Here is a 22,726-nt window from a genome sequence, read left to right on the forward strand (position 1 = left end):
GATTGTGCCACTGCACTCCAGCCTGGACAACAGAGTGAGACTCCGTCTCAAAAAAAAAAAAAAAATTTTATATATATATATATATATATGTATATATATATAAACTAGACTGGGATCTACATATATTTTGTGCATTCATGACATACATTTTTCTTAATTTTTTTCAATATTTCTAGGCTGTAGTTTCCCTGTGAGTTTTTTTCATATTGTTGCAGTCTCCAAAAAATTTTCCAATATTGTTACTGAAAAAAAAAATCTGCATGAAGTGGACCCACATAGTTTAAACCCATAATGTTCAAAGGTCATTTATACATTCAAGATTAGCCTTGGAATTATATGTAAAATACAGCCGAGGCATTTACCTTGTCTGAGGTTTTAGGGAGAAAAGAAATAATTCATAAATATAAGTTAGTTGTAAAGTGATGAAAGCCAAATTTTTGTCTGCTCTTCTAGGATTAATTACTTGGCATAAATTGGTAGTTATATTTCATATCCTTTCAGTGTTATGTAACCTTCATTTAAGCAGAAAGTCCTGGCAGCATTCAAAATAACATACTACTTTTGGTATAAAGAGATTCTTTTTTTTGAAACAGCGTCTCGCTCTGTCACCCAGGCTGGAGTGCAGTGGCGCAATCTTGGCTCACTGCAACCTCTGACTCGCTGCAACCTCTGCCTCCTAGGTTCACGCGATTCTACTGCCTCCCGAGTAGCTGGGATTACAGGCACCTGCCACTAAACCTGGCTAATATTCATATTTTTAGTAGAGACCGGGTTTCATCTTGTTGGCCAAGCTGGACTCGAACTCCTGACCTTAAGTGATCCACCCGCCTTAGCCTCCCAAAGTGCTGAGGTTACAGGCATGAGCCACCATGCTGGGCCAGAAATTCTTTAATTATTATTCTTGGTTGCTACATTCATCTGATTTCTTTCTTTCTTTCTTTCTTTTGAGACGGAGTCTCTCTCTGTCGCCCAGGCTGGAGTGCAGTGGCACGATCTCGGCTCACTGCAACCTCCGCCTCCCGGGTTCAAGTGATTATCCTACCTCAGCCTCTTGAGTAGCTGGGACTACAGACATGCATCACCACGCCCAGCTAATTTTTGTATTTTTAGTAGAAACGGGGTTTCACCATGTTGGCCAGGATGGTCTCGGTCTCTTGACCTCGTGGTCTGCCCACCTCAGCCTCCTGAGTGCTGGGATTACAGGTGTGAGCCACCGCACCCAGCCTTATTTATCTGATTTCTTAAGGTAGCTTTGTAATAAGTAAAAACAAAACAAAACAAAACAAAAAAACACACATACAAACCTAGATATTTTCTGTAAACATTTTTAATAGATTTCTTATTTTAAGGGACTTTTCTTTTTGGGGAAGATTTCTTTGAAAGTAAGAATAACTTTCTACAATTATTCAGTGCTTTTATTGTAATTGTGTAAGTTAAGAAACAAGGAAGCTTATGCCTGTTTGCTTGTTTGTTTTGATTTACATTTATCTCTTCCTACTTGCCTTTTTATTGTTTTATTGAAAGTTGAAACCACTATTAAATGATTCAGACATATAAGAGAATATATAATGTATATGTACAGTTTAAAGATTAAATATAAAATGAACATCTGTGTACAGAACACCTGTGTACCTTTCTCTCAGCTTTATTTAAATTTTTTCTTATAAAATATGTATGAAATAATATTTTAAGAATACGTGTAAGATATAAAGACATAATGAACAGCCTTGTATCTAATACTCAGTTTGAGAACATAATCCTTTTTATTTCTTTATGTCCCTTCCCACACTCTAACCACTATCTTTCTTACTTTTGCTTTTCTTTTAGTTTTGCCAGATCTAGTTGTATCCCTAAACTATTTTGTTGTTTTGTTGGTTTTTGAGCTCTAAATGGAATCCTTCTGTATGAGTTTATTTGTAACTTCCTATTTCCCCTCAACCTTGTTATCTGGATATTCTTTTTTTTTTTTTTGAGACGGAGTCTCACTGTGTTGCCCAGGCTGGAGTGCAGTGGCACGATCTTGGCTCACTGCAACCGCTGCCTCCTAGGTTCAAGTGATTCTCCTGCATCAGCCTCTGAGTAGCTGGGATTACAGGCATGCACCGCCACGTCCAGCTAATTTTTATATTTTTAGTAGAGACGGGGTTTCACCATGTTGGCAAGGCTGGTCTCCATCTCCTGACCTTGTGAACCACCTGCCTTGGCCTCCCAAAGTGCTGGGATTACAGGCATGAGCCACCATGCCCGGCCCAGGATATTCTTTCACCATGTTGTATGTGGCTCTAACTGATTTGGCTACTTCATGTATCAGTATTTTACAACCTGTTTCCTGTTGTTGGACATTTGGGTTTCTAGGTATTTTTGTTGTTAGTATACACAGTGCTGCTATGAACACCTCGAATAACATAGGTCTATTTGTTGCACTTGTGTCTCTAGGATAGTGTTTTTTTCAAACTTTTTGTTACCACTCACAATAAGAAACACATTTTAAATTATGACTCAGTATATTATCAGGTATACTATTCCATGCTATTCTGTTTCATTAAAACTAAAAATGCTAGTCAAGACCTAAGTTTTATGCTAATTGCTAGTGAGTTGAGACTAGAGTGTAGATAGTTTTGGGGCTTATGACTAGCTAGAAATAGAATTGGTGGATTGTAGGAGACAGACATTTTCAACTTTACTAGTTAGTGCTAAATTGTTTTCTTTCCAATATAAATGTGCCAGTTTATTCCTGTTACCAGTGTATATGTGTGATGGTTCCACATTCTTCCCTATATATGATAATGGCAAAAACCAGTTAGCCTATTGTGTGTGAATTGATAGATTGCATGTCTTGCATTTCTTTCTTTTCTTTTTTTTTTTTTTTTTTTTTGAGATGGAATTTTGCTCTTGTCGCCCAGGCTGGAGTGCAATGGTGTGATCTTGGCTCACCGCAACCTCCGCCTCCCGGGTTCAAGTGATTCTCCTGCCTCAGCTAGGATTACAGGCATGCGCCACCACACCTAGCTAATTTTGTATTTGTAGTAGACATGGAGTGTCTCCATGTGGCTCAGGCTGGTCTTGAACTCCCGACCTCAGGTGATCCGCCTGCCTCGGCCACCCAAAATGCTGTGATTACAGGCGTGAGCCACTGCACCTGGCCTTGCATTTCTGATTGATGAGAGAAAACATATTTTCAGAGTTTGCTGGGCACTAGTTTCCTTTTCTCTGATATGACTGTTCATTTTTCTGTTGGGTTTATCTTTTTGGGTGGCAAGATTTCTTCAAATGTTCTGAATACTAATTCTTTGCCAATTATGTGTTATAAATGCCTTCCTACTTTGTGGCTTGTCTTCTGACTTTCATATGGTGTCTCTATTAAAAGTTAAAAATTTTAATGTTGAATTTATCAGTGTTTTCCTTTTATAATTTGTACTTTGTGTCTAGTTTAAGAAATTCTTCTCTACCTCACGGTTATGAAGATGTTCTCGCATCTTGTCTTATAAAGTTTTATGTTGTCTCACAGTTCTTTCCCTGGAATTGACTTTTGTTTCTTCCCCTTTATGCTGTTTTCTTTTCTCCAAGATTTCCAGTGCCTACCATTTCAGTTTTTAAGGGCTAAAATGTGTTTATTTATAGATGCTTTGAAATAATACTTTGACGGTATGGAGTTGTTTTGAGGATTGCACCTACAACTTACTTTTAGAGTCATAAGAAAATAATTGCAGGTGACCCTTGAGCAACATGGATTTGAACTGCATGGGTCCACTTATACGTGGAGCAGGATGGTGAAACCTGAGTAGATGGGCTGTGGAACTTGACTATGGGCAGATTTTGGTGTACCTATGTGTGTCCTTGAACCAATTTTTGGCGCATACTGAGGGATGACTGTATGTAGGAATGTTTTGAAAAAGAAACTTTGGATAGTTATTCAATAAACTTTGAAGTCCCTCCTCCAATCCCTGTTTGACATCCTAAGTGTTTTGTAAATATTTCACAGTGATGCCAGTGTTTGCATGTGGTTTTCTTAAATTGTTTTGCACATATATTGTGAAGTAGATCTTTGTGCTTGGTATTTTGAATATGTATGGACAAACTTCTATGTATACAGCTTGTACTTAGAGTATACTTACAGTATGAGGAATCAAATCTTTAATTTTGAAAAATTCTCACCTCTTTAAATATTGCTTCTTTTATTTTCACTTTTCTCTTTTGCTAGACCTGTCTTGGAGTCTAAGTTTATCCCATGTCTTTAATTGTTCTATCATTTTTTTCTCTTTTCTGTGCTTCATACTAGGAGAATTCATTACTGTCTAGCAATTTACCATTTTATTTTTCTATTTTGTCTAGAGTGTATTGTATCTGTTGAGTCTATATGCCAGTATCTATAATTTTCATATTTTAAATTTGGAATTGCTTTTTCATAATCACCTCTTTCAATTCTCTTTTTGTTTGGCAATCCTTTTGCTACTTAGAAAACCTCTATCTCCTTCTTTAACATGTTCAAATTTAAAAATCTTTGTCAGAGCATTTCATAAAGCATCTGGTGTGAATTCATGTTTTTATATGATTGTTTTTTCTTATTAAATTTCTTGCTAGGTTTTGGATTAAAAAAACTGGTTTTAATGTTGGACAGACTCATTATTTTGACAACTCTTGCATTCAAATCAAAACTCTGAAATTTAATCTTGTTTTTGAATTTACAAATTGATCAGAAATAGACAACACCCCCCCCCAAAAAAAAAAAAAAAAAGAAAACTTGTTAAACACTGTGAGGGTACTATCAACAAAATTCACACTGGGAAACGCGCTAGGACTAGCTGCTTGGTTTTTTTTCCCTTCCCAACTAAAAGTTCTAAGAATTGTAAGAAACTGAAAAATAAAGAGATAGGTATAGTAGGTGAAAGGAGACAAGAAATATATCAGTCAAGGAATAACAAAATACTTACAAAGCAATTGGGGAATGTGAACGAACGCTAGCTTTGCATTAAGGAATTAATAATTTTTAATTTGCTATGACATCGGATGTTTTGTTGTCTTTTTTTCTCCAGGCTTGGAGCTTCTGTAAAGTTATAGCTCTGGATTTGCAGTGTCATTGTTTTTCTCCTCTCTCCTCCCCTCTCCTTTTTCACCTTTTTATTTTTTTAAAACCTCTCTTTTTACAAGCTGTGCAAATCTTGACCCCTTGGTGTCAGGTGGTGAACCTGGTTCTGTTTTGTAGCTGTTACCTTTAGGAACTGAACTATCCAGCCATCTTCCTGGTTCCTTCTTTCCTCTACTCCACTTAAGATAGGGGTTACTGTTTTGAATTTTTATTGCATTTCTCACCCAGTATGATGTTTATCTTAGTTTTGAGTTTAGCCATATCTTTTAAATAATTTCCTTTTATATTCGTGCAAAAGGTTGGTGCAAAAGTAGTATTTCACACTATTACTAAGTATTTGGAGGAGGATCCTTATTGGAAGTCGTCGTTATCTTCATTTCTACCTATCTTAGTCTTACTTGTTTTTTGAATCCCAGCTTATGTATCCTGAGTAGTATTCATAGTGTATCCTGAGTGCTCTAGTTCAGTGATCTGTTCCCTTCCTTTGCACAAATATTTTAATCTTGTTGAATATTTTTCAGCTCTACAGAACACATCTGATATTAGCATCACACTAATTTATGATTACATAATAATTAGTTAGAATCTTTAAGCGTTGAAATGCGATTCTTGCTTTTGCTGCTTGATCTCACTCATCCTGTGTTTCTTCATTCTGTTTTGGAGTTGCTATTCCCACTCAGAGTAGAGGTTTTTTTTTTGTTTTTTGTTTTTTTTTTTCCATTTTTGAGTTTGGACTGGTATCCATTGTTGTCTGAAATATTTTTGCTTGTTGTCTACAACTTGAAAATCAAATATTCAACGTTTTGAATTCATTCTTGACAACCCTGCTGCTAATTTAAAAGCTATTAAATGAAAGCATATTTCCATTAATTTTAGTAGGGAATTATGAGGCGGTATTTCATCCCAGTTTTCACACGTAGGTAAATATTAATCTAACAATGAAGACAAATTTGTGTAGGTATAAACAAGTTGAAAGTGAATACACTTTATACATAAAATATAATATAGTATAATGAAGGCTAATTGTATTTGCCAAAGGAGAAAGAAGATTTGATAGTGGATGGTAGTGTAGTTGGTAGGGTGTCACTTTTTGGAAAGTCTGTTTCTTCTGTACTGTGTTTTTTCACCAATTCAGGCTTTCTGGAGTTCAGAGTTATCTTGCATTCAGTCCGCACTTAAGTTGTCTGCACAGAAAAGCACCACTAGGGCAATAACAGATAAACACAAGTTGTTCACAACACGGGAAATAGAACACATGCAGAAAAGACGGAGTTGTAGGAGCTGGCAGCTCACTGACTTTCTTGCTCTGCATATGTACACAAAGCATATCTAGGTTCATCCAGTGTACTGTATGTACAGTATAGATCTGTTCCATATGATATAAGCTGACGGGAAATAATTATGTTGAATAAAACATTGAGTGTGTCTTTGCCTGAAATCATAAATGTTGAAATTTCACTCTATAGAATATTTATTTTGTGTGTGCTTAGGTAAACAGTCACTAATACCAAAAAAGGTCATTGCTTGAAAAGTGGTAATTTTCAAGAGCCATTTTGATGAAAACCAGTTAAATGAACAGCTCATTATGTGTGGTAAGTCTGTAGTAGACTTAGTAACGTGGTGTTCCAGCTTATCTGAACTAGGTGTCAGAATTCCTGCTATTCTAACCAGGTAACTGAAAGAGTAACACAGGATTATACAAATCTTACTGAGACCTTTGGTTGATTTGCCCTTTGTTCTCATCCTCGTATTCAACAGGTTTGTAAACTGGCAAGATTATCTTTAAGTAATTGATTAAAATGTTAGTAAGGTCAGGCGAAGAACTGAGTTTTTTGGTACATTGTTAAGATACTTTCTAAACCATTAATTGGCAACTTTGGGATATTATTGTTTAACCTTTTAAATATTCTCCAATTTATGCCACTATTCAGCCATGTTCAGGATGTATCAATCTTGTCTCCAAGGATAGCTTGTTTACTTTATTGACTGTTCTGACAAAATCAGACACTCCATAATGTGTATTGGGTTTTCCTGATTTAGTAACCCTTTTATTTAAAAAGGTATCTGAGTGATTTTTTTTGATAGTGACTGGTTTGGCAGCTGGGCGCAGTGGCTCACGCCTGTAATCCCAATACTTTGGGAGGCCCAGGTGGGCGGATCATGAGGTCAGGAGATCAAGACCATCCTGGCTAACATGGTGAAACCCCGTCTCTACTAAAAATACAAAAAATTAGCCGGGCGTCGTGGCAGGCGCCTGTAGTCTCAGCTACTCCGGAGGCAGAGGCAGGAGAATGGCAGGAGCCCAGGAGGCGGAGCTTGCAGTGAGCCGAGATCGCGCCACTGCCCTCCAGCCTCGGCGACAGAGCGAGACTCCATCTCAAAAAAAAAAATAAAAATAAAAAAAAACGATTAAAAAAAGAATATTGGTTTTTCAGTCAGTCATACTCTGGTTGGAAAGAGGTACTGTTCATTAAAAAAAAAATACGTTCTGGATTAGTAAATTTCATATAAAGTCTGAATTTATTTTTACTAATTATTTACTAATGTTTATCAGTTTTGTTTGTTGCATAGCTGACAGACTTATTGCTTCTGAAAACTAATATTCCAGTGTTCAGCAGGTTCTAGAATTGCGTGGTAATTAATGGTCATTGTTTCTATGGAGATTTTATTACATTATCTTTTGGCTTCTATTGCTAAGTACTGTGTAAGTCTAAATTTTTCGGTACTCTTCTGTGTTGCTTTCAAGACTTGCTTGAGTTACACAGCGTTACAACAAATATGTTTAAATATCTTTTATTCTGTTCAAATTTTGTTGCCTTTCCTGAATTGGAAGATCCATAGCTTTCAACAGTTTTTGAAAATTCTCAGCCACTGTGTTTCTTTGTTCTTTCCTCTCCTTGAATTCCCATTTGATTTATTGGACATTCTCATTGTATCCTTTATGTCTGTTAATTTTTCTTTCATATTTTCCCTTATGTATAATTTTTTGTGGTACATTGTCAGTTTTTTAATCAAGTCTGTCTTGTTTGATAATTTAACTTTATATAGTTATCAGGCCATTTAGCTTTTAATTGCTGAGTGTATGTCTGTGTACATATGTATGCACACATAATTTATAAAGTTCAAGTTCTAATTTTTCTTTTATGAGTTTTCTGTGTTTCTGATTTCTTTTATAACTCTAATGGCTGAAATTTTTGTTTTAATAGTCTTTCACATTCTGTTATCAGTTTTTTGGGATCTACTCCCTGTTTGTGCTACTCTTTATTTTGACTGGAAGTTCACTTCTGGCAGGAGTATATCTGCAAATACTATACTGTACAGACTAGATTGGATAGAGGTAGTTTTTTTCCAGATTTTTCCTTCCCAAGAGTTTTTCCTGAGTCCCAGGGCTTTTGTGGCCACTGAGCCATGTTTTTGTCTTTTTTTTTTTGAGACAGAGTATCGTTCTGTCGCCCAGGGCGGAGTGCAGTGGTGCAATCTTGGCTCACTGCCAACTTCTGCTGCACAGAAGCACAGATTCAAAGCGATTCTCCTGCCTCAGCCTCCGGAGTAGCTGGGATTAACAGGCTCCCGCCATCACGCTCGGCTAATTTTTTGTATTTTTAGTAGAGACGGGTTTTCGCCATGTTGGCCAGGCGGTTCTCGGAACTCCTGACCTCAGGTGATCCGTGAGCCATTTTTATGTCAATATTTGTGGTAGGAAGGGGGCAGTAGGGGGTGTTCTGGATTGGCAGAAACTGTAGATCAGAATTTATGGTTGTAAAATCTTAATGGAGACTTCTGGCCTTTGGAAAAGCAAACAAGCCTTCTCTCGTGTCTTTTTCTCATTTGTGTCAACACTACTTATTAAATCTATTTTTTTTTAACTTAGTGATTTGAAATGGCACTATGATAATATACCAAACTTTTTGTATGTATTTGGGCTATTTTGCCTTTAATTGGGTGTTCTTGGACAAGGTTTAAAAATTCTTGTTTTCATAAGCAAAACTTTTTCAGTAGTCATTTTTGATAGTATTTGATATTCTAATTTACATTTTATGTTTAGTTTGTGAGATGTTTTAGGTATTATGTCTCTTCTGGGGATAAGCAAGAATATCCCCAGAAGAGACATAATACCTAAAACATCTGATCATTTTAGTACTTCCGTTATTGAGTGACCTAAGGTGATACACCTAAGAGTTATTTTATTAATATTTTATTAATTAACCTATTATGTTCAACTTTAATACCCTAGCTAAACTTTTCCAAAGGATGATAAATTTTTGTGAATGACAAATTTTGAAGTAAGTTTTTCTATTTGTTGCTAAATTTAATTTCATTAAGTTTAAGCATCAGTTATTAAGACTACCCTGTGGTGGTGGGATTGGACAGATTTGTTATGGTTAGGGTAGAGCTAGGACCACTGGGAGAAGTTATAGTATGATGCTATTTTGGATCAAAACTAAAAAGAACTTGTCTTTCTAAAGAAATAAAAAGGGTTTATGGGAGGTATTCATCCCTGCTTTTCAAACTTAGGCTGGCTGCCTGTTCAGCTGGTTCTAATCTCTGAGTGGCTAGTTGGATTAGATGGCCCTTTCTTACTCAGAAATCTTATGAAAGGAAAAGTAGGTCAACATGGTAGATTTTAAGGGGAGGAAAGCTTCTGTACATGGTGTAGCTGTTTTACGGTTACATTATTGGTATGAATTTCATGTTGTAGTGTTAATTTTTGAACAGTTTTGATGACTTAGGTTCTTTTGTCTTCGAAAACTGATTTTATGTGTTGATTTGAAAGACTATTTTAAAAAGTTATTAATTTTTTGGTATTAAAGCTTTCAGATTGTCTAATTATAAATAAGATTTTTTTACCGAATAAACTTTTAACCAGATTATTTCCCATGGAAGTGTTTTTAAATGAGCAGTGCCTTTTCCTGAGAAAATGGGCTGGTTTGGACATGATGAGTAACAAAAGTCTAAAAGATACTTTCAGCAGCTATCATCTCTGCGATTCCTTTTCAGTTTCTTGGGAAAGCTGTTCAAATGGATTGATCTATTCTCATATTAAAGGGAAAAAAGTTTGATTAAAAAATAGAAGTCTCATTTGTTGTGACATGACACCTAATGGAGAAATTAAATTTCATTACTCATTTCTGGCATTAGTTGTATTCATTTCAGATTGGGTTAGCAGTACTTTAGAATGGATATTGCTGAAGTAAGGGGTGTGTTAATAAGATGTGAGTCATAGAAATAACTGTCTTGCAGTTTAAAAGAAGAAATTGTACCATAGCTTTGAAATTTTAGTGTGGTCTATAAAGTTAATCTTAGAAAAGATACTGTAAATGGGATTCCCATGTTGGGGAATTCAATGTTTGGATTTCCTGGATTGTTTTGTCTTTTGCTTGCTTTGAATGTTTTTCCTCTTATTTTAAAGGATAATTGTATAATTGTGTTGTGTACTCCAGGGCCATTATATTTTTGGTGTAGTGACTGACTAGGACAATAGGAATTTAGATGAGTTTTTGCATTTTGATGGCCGTTTCAGGAAATGGTTAATACTTTGTCTATTTTTCTCATTGAATTTTTTGTTTTTTTAAATTGATTTGTAGAATCATTTATTTTTAAAAATTCTTACTGCAAATGGAATAGACTTACAAATATTTAAACATACAGAACTATGTAAAATGAGCCTATCTATTTTCTTGTGTTTTCAAGTACTTTATATTTTTTCTTTTTTTCAGATAGATTTTTGCTCTGTCACCCAGGCTGGAGTGCAGTGGCGTGACCTTGGCTTGCTGCAACCCTTTGCCTCCTGTGTTCAAGTGATTCTCATTGCCTCAGCCTCCTGGGTAGCTGGGATTACAGGTGCGTGCCACTGCACCCAGCTAAGTTTTGTATTTTTGGTAGAGACAGGGTTTTATTATGTTGGCCAGGCTGGTCTTAAACTCCTGCCTCAAGTGATCCACCCGCTGTGGGCTCTGAAGGTGCTGGGAGTACAGGTGTGAGCCACCACACCCAGCCCTCAAGTGCTTTATATTTTTTCTTATGTTTGAAACTTTATTTGGATGTTTTTAGTCGATTTGAATGATACAGCCTTCTACTGATTAGAAATAACTTAGAGTAAACTAAATTTTTGTATGTATTTGGATTTGTTTTAGATTTTGAGTTCAATTTTATTTTCTTTATCACACTGCAGTATGTTGCTGCCTTGCTATATTAGTTGAAACCATTTACTGTCTCATAGAATTATATGCATGTCTATGTAAATAGAGAATAAGTGCTCTGGAATTTTAGGAGAACTGGCTGTAGACATGGTACTTGAGCTGGAAGAGTAGAACCATATGGAGGCTCAAGTTAGGATTTTTGCTCTAGTTAGGTTTGTAGATACAATATACTTCCTTTCTCAGCGAGATTATAAATTCGTTTAAAGTCAGCAAATTTATTTGTGAACACTGTCAGATACCCTGCATTCAAAAACTTAAGTGAGAAATTAAAGTGAGTGCAACTTACAAAGAATGAAAACTACAACAATAATTATAATGTGTTTTGTAAGACCTTCAACGCTGTCTTTTTTTTTTTTTTTTTTTTGAGAGAGGGTCTCCCTCTGTCGCCCAGGTTGGTGTGCAGAGGTGAAATCATGGCTTACTATAGCCTTGAGCTCCTGTGCTCAAGCGATCTTTCTGCCTTATTCTTCCAAGCAGCTGGGACTACAGGTGCATGCCACCACGTCTAGCTAATTTTTTATTGTTTGTAGAGACAGGGTTCTGCTATGTTGCCCAGGATGGTCTTGAACTCTGGGCTCAAGCAATCCTTTCTTCTTGGCTTCCCAGAGTGCTAGGATTAAAGAGGTTAGTCACCGTGCCTGGCCACCATCTTTTTTCCCCTTATTCTCTGCTTATGACTTTGCTTCTCATTTCATAAAGAGAATAGTAGCATTAGGAACAGAATTTTCACAAATGTCTATACCATCTACCTCCTTTCCTGTCCTGGGTCTGTGCTTTTATATTCTTCCTTCTTTATGTTTCTACAGATGAACTGGCTGTGCTACCATCTAAGGCCAGTCACTCTATCTACTTGTCCAAATTCTGTCCTTTCTTGCTGTTTGAAAACATTGCCTCTCACTCCTGCATCATTATTCTTTCCCTTTTTACTGGATCATTTTTTTGTCAGCATATTATCATGTTGTAATTTCTCCCATCTTTAAAAACCAAACTGTTAACCTCATATTCTCTTCCAAGTTCCATCTTATTTCTCTGCATCCTTTCACAGGAAAGCTGCTTCAAAGAATTGTCCACACTTGCTAGAGTTCTTCTAACTTTTAAATTCATTTCAATCAGGTTTTGATCACCACTACTCTACTGCTTTGGTCAAAGTCACCAGTAATGTCTGTGTTGCTAAATTCAGAAGTCAATTACTAGTTTTCATTGTATTTTACTTACCAACCCTATTTGTCAAAATTGATCCATCTCTCCTCCTTAATAGACTGTTCATCTGGCGTCGAGGACAGCAAACTCCTAGTTTTCTTTCTAGCTCTCCTCAGTCTCCCTTGAGAGTTTTTCATTTTCCTGTTGTTGAATTTCAGTGCTTCAGTCTTGAGACCTGGTCTCTATTTATACCCATTTGTTTGGGATTTTATCCAAGTTTATGGCTTTAAATATAGTCCGTTTGCTGAATACTTCCAAATTTATATCACCAGCCTTTACTTGTCACGTGACAACTTATTTAGCTGTCTACTGGACATCTCCACTTACCTAAAACCTAGCTCCTTCAGCCTTAACCATGTCCCTGCCACATTTCCCCTATCTCAGTAAAGGGCAGCTCCTTTGTCTTTGGCCTAGTCTAAAAGCTTTGGAATTGTCTTTGGCTTTGTTTATTCTCTTATAGCCCACATCCTGTCCATCAACAAATCATCTTGGCTCTACCTTTATAAAGTATCAAAAATTTGACCACCTCACCTGCTGCCATCATCTCTAAATTATTTCAGTTGTCACCTGACAGTTCTCCCTGATTTCACTTTCTCCCTACACCCTTCCCTGGTCAGACCCCTCCAGTAGTTTTCCCATATTACTGAGAGTGTTAGCCACAATCCTTTTCCTGTAAGAAACTACATGAATTGTTAACCATATCCCCTCTCCCTTTCAAATTCTCTTTGACCTCATCAGTTTATCCTTTTGTTCATTCTACCTGAACCACGTTGTCCTTACTGCTCTTGCTCATATATAGCAGGTGTGTTACTGTCTCATGATCTTTGTGCTTGCTCTTCCCTCATTCACTGTATTTTGCTCTTCACTTAGATATGGATAGCAACATGGCTGTATCTTTCACTTACTTCAGGTCTTTATTGAGATGTCATTTTTTAAAAATGAAATAATCTCTGACCATTCTACTTTAAATTTTAGCCATTAGGAGTTTGAGACCAGCCTGGGCAACATGGCAAAACCCTGTCTCTATATTAAATAATTAAAAAAAAATTAAATAAAATTTAACCACCGTCCACATCTTCCTGTGCTCCCTATTTCTCTTCGCTCCTTATCACTATTCTTGCTACTTATTACCCTTTCATATACTGCATACTAATTGTTGGTCTGTCTTACCACCTAGTAGAATGTTAGCTCTGTGAGTGCAGGGTTTGTGGCCCTTTTACTGCTGTCTACTCAGAATGTCCTAGAGCAGTCCTGACATATGGTCAGTGCTAAATAACAAATGAATAATAAAGACTATTGTGGAAGAGAGTTGAAATTACATATTCATAGGTTTGATTTAAGCTGGGTTTTGAAGGATAGGTGGAGATTTCATACAAAGGACATGGCAAAGATTTTTAGATTTGATTGCAGGGATAAGGTGAAGTGCTTTAAATGGAACTTTAGAAAGTGGTTCCTTTGGTTGCCTGATTTAGAATCCATAGTAGCCTCCTACTGCTGATTTTTCCCACATGGTTGACTGCTGATCTTTTCTAGTTGGTCTTCCCATATTTTGTTCAAAATCTGATCTAGAACTCTCAGATAGGAACCTATTCCTATATTCTTAATCTTGTCAAGGGGTTTCCTCATTTATGGAACCTTCCAGGCATGACATGTTGGAATCGTCTTATTAGCGTCCTCACTCACTTTCAAATAGTTGCGTTTTCTTGTTGTTCCACCCAAGTATTTCTGTGTTGAAATTGATTTGTTGTCATCAGATCTACTTAAACTACTGAAAGTCATTTTAATTAGTCTCCTTGCAACTATTTTTAACCTATCCATTTGGTTTTATTTATTTATTTAGTTATTTGAGACGGAGTATTGCTCTGTCGCCCAGGCTGGAGTGCAGTTGGAGATCTAATTCTTTAGCTCGTTTCTGCTGCCTCTTGTTCATGATGGCTTATCACATGTTCTGTTATTTTTGTGTTGTGGGCTTACATCTGGATAATAATTTTTAAAAACCTTAAGGAGCCTGGCTTGGGGAAGGATTCCACCAAAGAGGTTATGCATTTGCTTCTGCCATGGGTACTCTAGGCACCACCAACTGGGAGCCACTTAAATTTTTTGGCTGGCATATCCAAGATCATGCAAGTAGTTTGGACCCTAAAGCCATGTGAGAAGAAACTCATGGATAAAAATTTTTAAGTAAGACTCTGAGTGAAGGCCGAATTGGGACTAAAAGCCAAGACTCTTGCCTTCCATTTTACTGCCTCATTATATTGCTATTCACTAATCTTAAAATAATTTACTTTTGCTCAGGATATATCTGCAATATAACACGCATACTGTATTTGAAGGTTATCAACTACATGATGGCTAATATTTAATTTTAGCAGGAGGAGTTCATTGTAGCTAAACCTTTTGCGGAATGGAAATCTAATTAAATGATACTTGGCTACCAATAGTAAACTTTTTATCACTGTAGAGTACTTACCATAAATCATTTTTCTTAAAAAAAGATTAACTTATCTGTTTAAAAAAAAATAAGATAGTAGTGTGGGTTTAAAGAAAGGTAAACATGGTATGAAGAGTGGCACATTTGGAATGCCAAGTATTTAGATTCAGTGTGATCAGATTACAGATAGTTTTTTTTGTTGTTTTTTGTTTTTTTTAACCTATGAACATTATTTTTACAAATAATGGCTTTCAGCTTAGGCCTCACAGCTACTTCTGTAATATTTTAACTGTATTCAAATAATGAAATAAAGCTCTTATAGGCTACTCTGGGAGCCTGTATATCTTAAAGGTGTATTCATTTAGTTGTCCAGACATTGATTTATACTGGAACTTTTATGAAATTATGCATTCCTGTGTTGAAAATTAACCTTTCCCTCAATACTGTTTTTGTTTTTTCAAATGTGTCTGCTTGCTTTATATGTTTTTTGGTGGAAAAAGACTTTCACTGTGTTCAGATTTCAGTCTTGAATTTTGATTTGTTAAGTTTTTGCTAATTTTTTTTGAGTCACTTCAGCTGATAAAATTGTGTCAATTGAAGGACAGAAATATTGATAAAATTAGTTTTTTGTGTCATTTGTTTTCAATGTTTTTAATGTGAAGAAAAGGGTAGCAGAAGCAAGAGCAACTGAAACGCTATAGTAAGAAAATATAATTCAAAATTGTTGTATTACTCGAAATTTAATAATATACTTATCAAACTGCCTCAGTTTTTTCACGTAATATTAACAATTCTTATGTTTGTGTAAGCTTTTAAAAGTTTAATACTGTGCATTCAGGTTGGTTACTTAAATTATTGTTTCAATGTGAAATTTTAAAAGTTGAACAATTAACCAAACAGTAAAATGTTTGTAATAATCTCCCTTCAAAAAATGTAATGATTCTCATTTTTTAGGTATCATCTATGAGTGTATATAATACTTAACACAAAACTGTTAGTCTTTCTGCTGTGTAATGTATTTTGCTGCATTACAGTCTTAATTATTTTAAATGGTTGTGTGACGTGTCTTCACATGTCCCACACTGAAACAGTTTCATTGTTTTATTATATAAACAGTGTGGTCTGTCTTGTATATACATAAATATATTACCCTTTTTGGTTAAGCAGTTCTATTGAAATTCTAATAATTGCCGCCAGATTTTTATATCACTTAAAATTTTAGGTTCACCTCTTTGTTATATTAATATAAATGGGTCATTGTGCCTTCTGAGAAGTTTGTAAAATTTAACTCAGTGATGTGTCTCAGTTTTTGTATGAACAAATGTAAGTTATAGGAGGGCGAGTAAATAGAATTTTAAAACTATTTGATTAGTATTTGTAATACGTACTCTGACGAAACACGACTTACATATTACGCGTGTTAACATTGTAATTTTTTTTTAGTTCTTTTAAGATAGAGCAGGAATGAAAACTCTCATCGTAGAGCAGGATTTTAAACCTGGGGCCCGTGCATATTCTTCAGGGAATCCAGAAACCTTCTGGAGATTATATGTAAAACTTAGTGAGTGTGGATACTTTTTTCTTTGAGAAAGAGGGTCAGTATCTTTATCAATTTCTTGAAAGATTTATGTCCAAGTGAAAGATAAAAGACAATGGTGTGGAATGTGGTTTTAAAATAGTTTGGACTTGCTTTCCTATTGTTCCATGGATATTGCTCTCCTGGTTCTCTTGACAGAGAAATCCTATTTGCCACCACTGGCTGTTTATCGCATTCAGATTGGAATCTATTATGACTTATGTGTGATGAGGTTAAAGAGGTAACTAATATTAGAAAGGGTAAGCCAGGCTAGGTGGTACATGCCTGTAGTGTAGTTCCAGCCACTTGGGAGGCTGAAGTGAGAAGACCTCTAGAGTTTGATGCTGCAATGCGCTATCATAGGGATTGTGAATAGCCAATGTGGTCCAGCCTGAGCAGTGTATATATAGAGACCCCATTTCTTAAAAGTGTAAAAATATTATACATGTTTTTGTGATAACTCAGGTTGTGAGTTAGCAAAAATCACCAGTGTGAATTATTTCTTCCGTGTGTGAAAGAACAACATGAGCGTCCACATGTCTCCATGTTTTTCAACTCAACAAACGTGTATTGAATTGCATACTGTGGACTTCGAAAATTTTAATGACCTGGTTCTTATTACCCAGAGCTAAATTAACTTTGTCTCAACCTCTTTCCTTTTATTTTTCAGTTTTGCCTCCCTGCTTTTAAAACTTTGTGTTTGTTCTTCCCTGAATTTTCCTCAATTTCATTCTCAGTTCCTTTTTGTCTCCTCTTTTTTCCTCCTTATGTAATTCTAATGCTCATGGGTAAAATGTGAATCTGAGGTATATTAATTGGTATTGTAGTATTTATTCAATAAACACTCATGTTTTGCCTTTTTAAAATAATATTTTATGAATTTTTCATAAACAAAGTTTAAAACTAGAGTATTAAGGCAAATGAGACTGTCCCCATGATTCTGGCACAACTCCTTAGTTACTGAACTTGCATACATAAAATGTTTTGATCATATAAATACATATGATTTTGACTTTTTAGCAGCATTGAATTGAATTTAACAAAATTTTAGTGTTAATGGTTTTAATACCTATACTTTGAGTTGATATTTGCTGATTGAAATCATTCTGATTTTGAATGTTTTATTTCTTAGTTTTTATGTAATGTTGCTGTGAACTTTTTTTTTTTTTTTTTGTGACAGTCTTGCCCTGTTGCCCAGGCTGGAGTGCAGTGGCACGATCTCGGCTTACTGTCACTGCAACCTCTGCCTCCTGGGTTCAAGCGATTCTTTTGCATCATCCTCCTAAGTAGCTGGGATTACAGGCACGTTCCACCATGCCCGGCTGATTTTTGAAGTTTTAGTAGAGACGGGGTTTCACCATGTTGATCAGGTTGGTCTCGAATTCCTGACCTCAAGTGATCCGCCCGCCTCGGCCTCCCAGAGTGCTGGGATTACAGGCATGAGCCACTGTGCCCAGCCTGTGAACATCTTTCTATATGTTTTTTTCTTGCAAATAAATTCCTAGGGATAAAGAATTGGGATTATTGGGTTAAAGGAATGCAAACATTTTCTTCTTTTTTATTCTTCTAAAAAAAAAAAAAACAGGATACATGTGGAGAACGTGCAGGTTTATTACATAGGTATACATGTGTCATGGTGGTTTGCTGCACCTACTGACCCATCCTGTAAGTTCCCTCCTCTCAACCCCCACCCGCAACAGGCCCTGGTGTGTATTGTTCCCCTCTATGTGTCCATATGTTCTCAGTGTTCCACTCCCACTTATGAGTGAGAACATGCGGTGTTTGGTGTTCTGTTCCTGTGTTAGTTTGCTGAGGATGATGGCTTCCAGCTTCATCCATGTCCCTGCAGAGGACATGATCTCATTCCTTTTTATGGCTGCAGCAAACATTTTCTTGATTCTTAATCTCTTGGTGTCTAGTTAGGTTCAGAGCGCGAAATGCATAGTGAGACTCAGGTGAGCTCAAGTGAAGGTGAATTGAATTGTGTGAAGAGGGACTCCCATGAAAATCCAGAGACAGAAAGCTTGATTCCTTCAGGCCTATATATGGGACCTGGAAAAGGAAACTAGAAAATCATTAAAACGCTTGAAGAATCAGTGTTTCAGAATTCTTGTGGTCTCATACCCTCTCTTTTCCTTGAACATTTGCTACTTTTTCTTTCTATACAGGTGAATTTGCTGTGCTTGATCATAATTTCTGCTTTCCTAAAACCTAGGTTTGTACAGGGCTGCAGCTTATTCATTAGGCCTTTTTGACTTTTGCCCCTTTTTTCAGCTTCTGTTATTGCTGCTAAGTGCCTTAGCGCCTCTTCTTCACCAAAGCAAAAACTTGAAGCATTCCAACTCATTGTTTTGTGCTTTTTCTCCCTCGGCTGCCCAGCTTATGTTGAATAGGCTGTGTATTCTGTGGATGGTATGTTTAAAAAAAATTCTGGGCTCTTTTAAAGCATTCCTGGTTGACGAATCACACTTACGCAGGCACAGTAAAATGTGTCTAATTTTAAAACCTGGGTAGTTCATGTTAATTTGAATTATCAGGGAAACAATTCTGTATGGAGTTTCTTTTAGTATTTTGTTAGCATGTGATTCCTTTTCCCCCTTAACTTGTTAAAACCTTGTCTTAGTAAATCTAGGGTTTAACTAATACTGTTAAAAAATTGCTTATGGAAGTATGAAATGTTACTTCAGTCATATAGATTAATAGAATGTCTACTGAACAAACAACAGTCATTCCTTGGTATATGCAGGAGATTGGCTTCAGGACCCCTGTGTATACCTAAATCTAAGCATGCTGGAAGTCCTGGAGTAGTCCCTGTGGAACCCGAGTATACAAAGTTGACCCTCTATGTACTTGAGTTTCACGTCCAGCAAATACTGTATTTTCAGTAACAATTGGTTAAAAAAAAAATCCATGTGTAAGTGGACCTGTGCAATTGAAACCCATGTTGTTATAGTTCTGGCAAAGTCTTATATTCAATAAACTCACATTTACCCAATTTAAAATCGGATACTTTCTTAGGTGTAAAATAATTCTTAGACTAAGTCCCCTGTTTGGGTAGAATTTAGTTTCTTTATCTAATCATTACATATCAAGACTCTCCAAATAGATAATTTAAAAACTTAAAAAATTCTCAGATTTATTTTTACATTAAAAGTGCAGCAATTAACTTTAATTTGCTTTATCCTAAACGTGTCCTGATGTTTAATTATAGCTGTATTATATACCTTGTCTTTTTCTACAACACGTTTGAGATGACATAAGAATACAAGTCACTTTTATGTGGCTTATGCATGTTTGTAAGGAGCATCAATATCTAGAATCTCAACATCAGAATCATTTTTACTTTGAGATTTAATTTTAGCAGAAACTACCCTTCACGTAAGTGATATCTATATTCAAGGCAGATGTTGGTAGTCAAGTTACATCTCCCCCCCGCCCCCCACCGCCGTACTTACTGAGTCAATCTAAAAGTAGGGCCGATGTTCTGTTGATGAGGCAAAGCCTTTTATTTAGCAATTTCGGTAGGATGTTGATGGCAGCCTTGCTTTTGCTGTATAACTTGTTTTGTGCAGTATGGGGTGCCTTTAAAAAACTGAGGTAAGTTCCTAACTTGTAATTTATTTCACTGTTTTATTTTTTTGAGACAGAGACTTGCTCTGTTGCCCAGGCTTGGAGTGCAGTGGCAGAGTCACAGCTCACTGAAGCCTCGACTTCAAAGGCTCGGGTTATCCTCCCACCTCAGCCTGCAAGTAGCTGGGACTACAGGCTCACTTAACTACGCCCAGCTAATTTTCTTGTCTTTTTTTTTTTTTTTTTTTTTTTTGTGAAGACAGGGTTTCGCCATGTTTCCCAGGGTAGACTGGAACTCCTGGGCTCAAGTGATCCGTCCGCCTCAGCCTCCTAAAGTGGTGGGATTCAGGCATGAGCCACTGCGCTTGGTCTGTAATTTATTTTAATGCTAAATGCCACATCCTAACATTTCAATTTTAATTTTATTAGATTTTTATATTCTTGATAGATCCCACTGCATCATGAGGCTGATAGTCACTGGTGTAGAGATGCAAGCAGTTTGTGACTGGTCTTAATCTGTAAATAAACCACCTCTTTTTGCGTGTGTGTGCATTTCAGAATATGACACTTTTAATGAATGTCCATTGAGTTGGTAATAGTACCTCCTTATTTTCACATGTAGTAGTTATCAACACTGTACAATAAACAAAAAAGTTAACTACTAATAAAGTACCAAAAGTGGATATTTGGGGAAAAGAAAGTAATGAATATTTAAATGTTTTCTCTTCAATTAGGATATTTTCACATGATTTAGAAATGGAAAGATGTGTTCTACTCCTTCTAGTTACCACGTCTTATTTTTCATAGTATATATGAATTGTAGTTGGCAAATAAATCAAGAATGTGATTTAAAGAACTAACCTGTTTAGGTTGGTAGGTCAAGTTAGATTTGAAATGACACTTGAAAGAGCAGCAGTTTTGACTTTAATTTTTATGAGACTGACAGGTTCTTTTTTTTTTGTCCCCACCTTCTTCCCTATTTAGGTTTTATAGGATCACATTGACAAAAGTACCATGGAGTTTTATGAGTCAGCATATTTTATTGTTCTTATTCCTTCAATAGTTATTACAGTAATTTTCCTCTTCTTCTGGCTTTTCATGAAAGAAACATTATATGATGAAGTTCTTGCAAAACAGAAAAGAGAACAAAAGCTTATTCCTGCCAAAACAGATAAAAAGAAAACAGAAAAGAAAAAGAATAAAAAGAAAGAAATCCAGAATGGAAACCTCCATGAATCCGACTCTGAGAGTGTACCTCGAGACTTTAAATTATCAGATGCTTTGGCAGTAGAAGATGATCAAGTTGTACCTGTTCCATTGAATGTGATTGAAACTTCAAGTAGTGTTAGGGAAAGAAAAAAGAAGGAAAAGAAACAAAAGCCTGTGACAGAAGAGCAGGTCATCAAAGAAAGTGACGCATCAAAGATTCCTGGCAAAAAAGTAGAACCTGTCCCAGTTACTAAACAGCCCACCCCTCCCTCTGAAGCAGCTGCCTCAAAGAAGAAACCAGGGCAGAAGAAGTCTAAAAATGGAAGCGGTATTGTAATCTATTTATTTAATTTTGTTGTATGATTTGGAGCTTAGAATTGAGATATTCTGTTAGGTACATACACAGAATGTTTAATACTGAATTTGAAACCAAGATTATTCTTTTCATTATGTGTTTGCTTCATTAACATTAATTGCTGGTAGAAATTAGTATTGATCATAAAATAGCACTTTAAACTTCAGGGCCCGATGCAGTGGCTCATGCCTGTAATCCTAGCACATTGGGAGGCTGAAGTGGGAGGACCCCTTGAGCCCAGGTGTTTGAGACCAGCCTGGGCAACAAAGTGAGACCTCATCTCTACAAGAAATTAAAAGAAAAAAAAAAAAAAACTCATACATCTTACAAATATCCAACTTTGGCTATTTTACTAAAACCACTTAGGACTTGTAAATATCAGCAGTTAACGAACTTCACTTTCTAAATGATGCGATAAGAATTAAAGGTGAAAAGCTAAAATCAGATATCATTTCTCACCCTTGATTGCTTCATTTTGCTAACATTTATCATATATCTGTTTTATGCTAGGCATTATGCTAGGTAATAGGGCTACAGAGATGAATAGCGCATTTTCGAGGTAGTTGTGTGCTAGCTGTAGACACAAGTAGGTCATTATGAAAGATTTAGTGTAATGGTCTAGATATGTCTAAACCAGTGTAGGAATTCTAAGGTAGACCACTTAAAGCATGTAATGCCAGAAATTTTTAAAGTTTGGGTAAGTACTAGTTAGGTTTTTTGGGTGGATGGGGAGGGGAGGGAGATTCCAGGGAAAGGGGGTTGATAGGTACAATGGAAAAGCCTTGAGAATTGGCGTGGTGGTGTGTGAAACTGTAAACAGTTTGTTTTATTTGAAAGGACTTGTATGTACCATTAAGTCATTTGTGTGTCTTAACTTGTAGGAGGTTATATTGGATTTTTTTTTTTTTTTTGAGACGGGAGTCTCACACTCTCGCCCAGGCTGGAGTGCAGTGGTGCGATCTTGGCTCAGTGTGTCCTCTGCTGCCCAAGTTCAAGTGATTCTCCTGCCTCAGCCTCCTGAGTAGCTGGAATTATAGGCGTGTGCTACCACACCCAGTTAATTTTTGTATTTTTAGTAGAGATGGGGTTTCACAATATT

At 36.2% G+C, this 22,726-nt stretch overlaps 1 protein-coding gene across 7 annotated transcripts in view; it reads left to right on the forward strand.

Moving 5' to 3' along the window:
* The window catches only part of KTN1 (kinectin 1), a 103,210-nt gene that overhangs the window by 8,772 nt on the left and 71,712 nt on the right, over nt 1–22,726 (forward strand). For 4 of the 7 annotated variants that reach the window (XM_030810982.1, XM_030811001.1, XM_030811015.1 and 1 more), the window contains exon 2: nt 21,048–21,600. In XM_030810982.1, coding sequence (XP_030666842.1) covers nt 21,078–21,600 — 523 coding nt within the window. In that variant the 5' untranslated portion in view covers nt 21,048–21,077. Of the gene's footprint in view, nt 1–10,803; nt 10,928–21,047; nt 21,601–22,726 lie in introns of all 7 variants that reach the window. The other 3 variants (XM_030810989.1, XM_030810997.1, XM_030811006.1) reach the window with 1 other exon arrangement.

Source organism: Nomascus leucogenys, chromosome 1a, assembly GCF_006542625.1.
Source record: "Nomascus leucogenys isolate Asia chromosome 1a, Asia_NLE_v1, whole genome shotgun sequence".
NCBI classification, from domain to species: Eukaryota; Metazoa; Chordata; class Mammalia; order Primates; family Hylobatidae; genus Nomascus; species Nomascus leucogenys.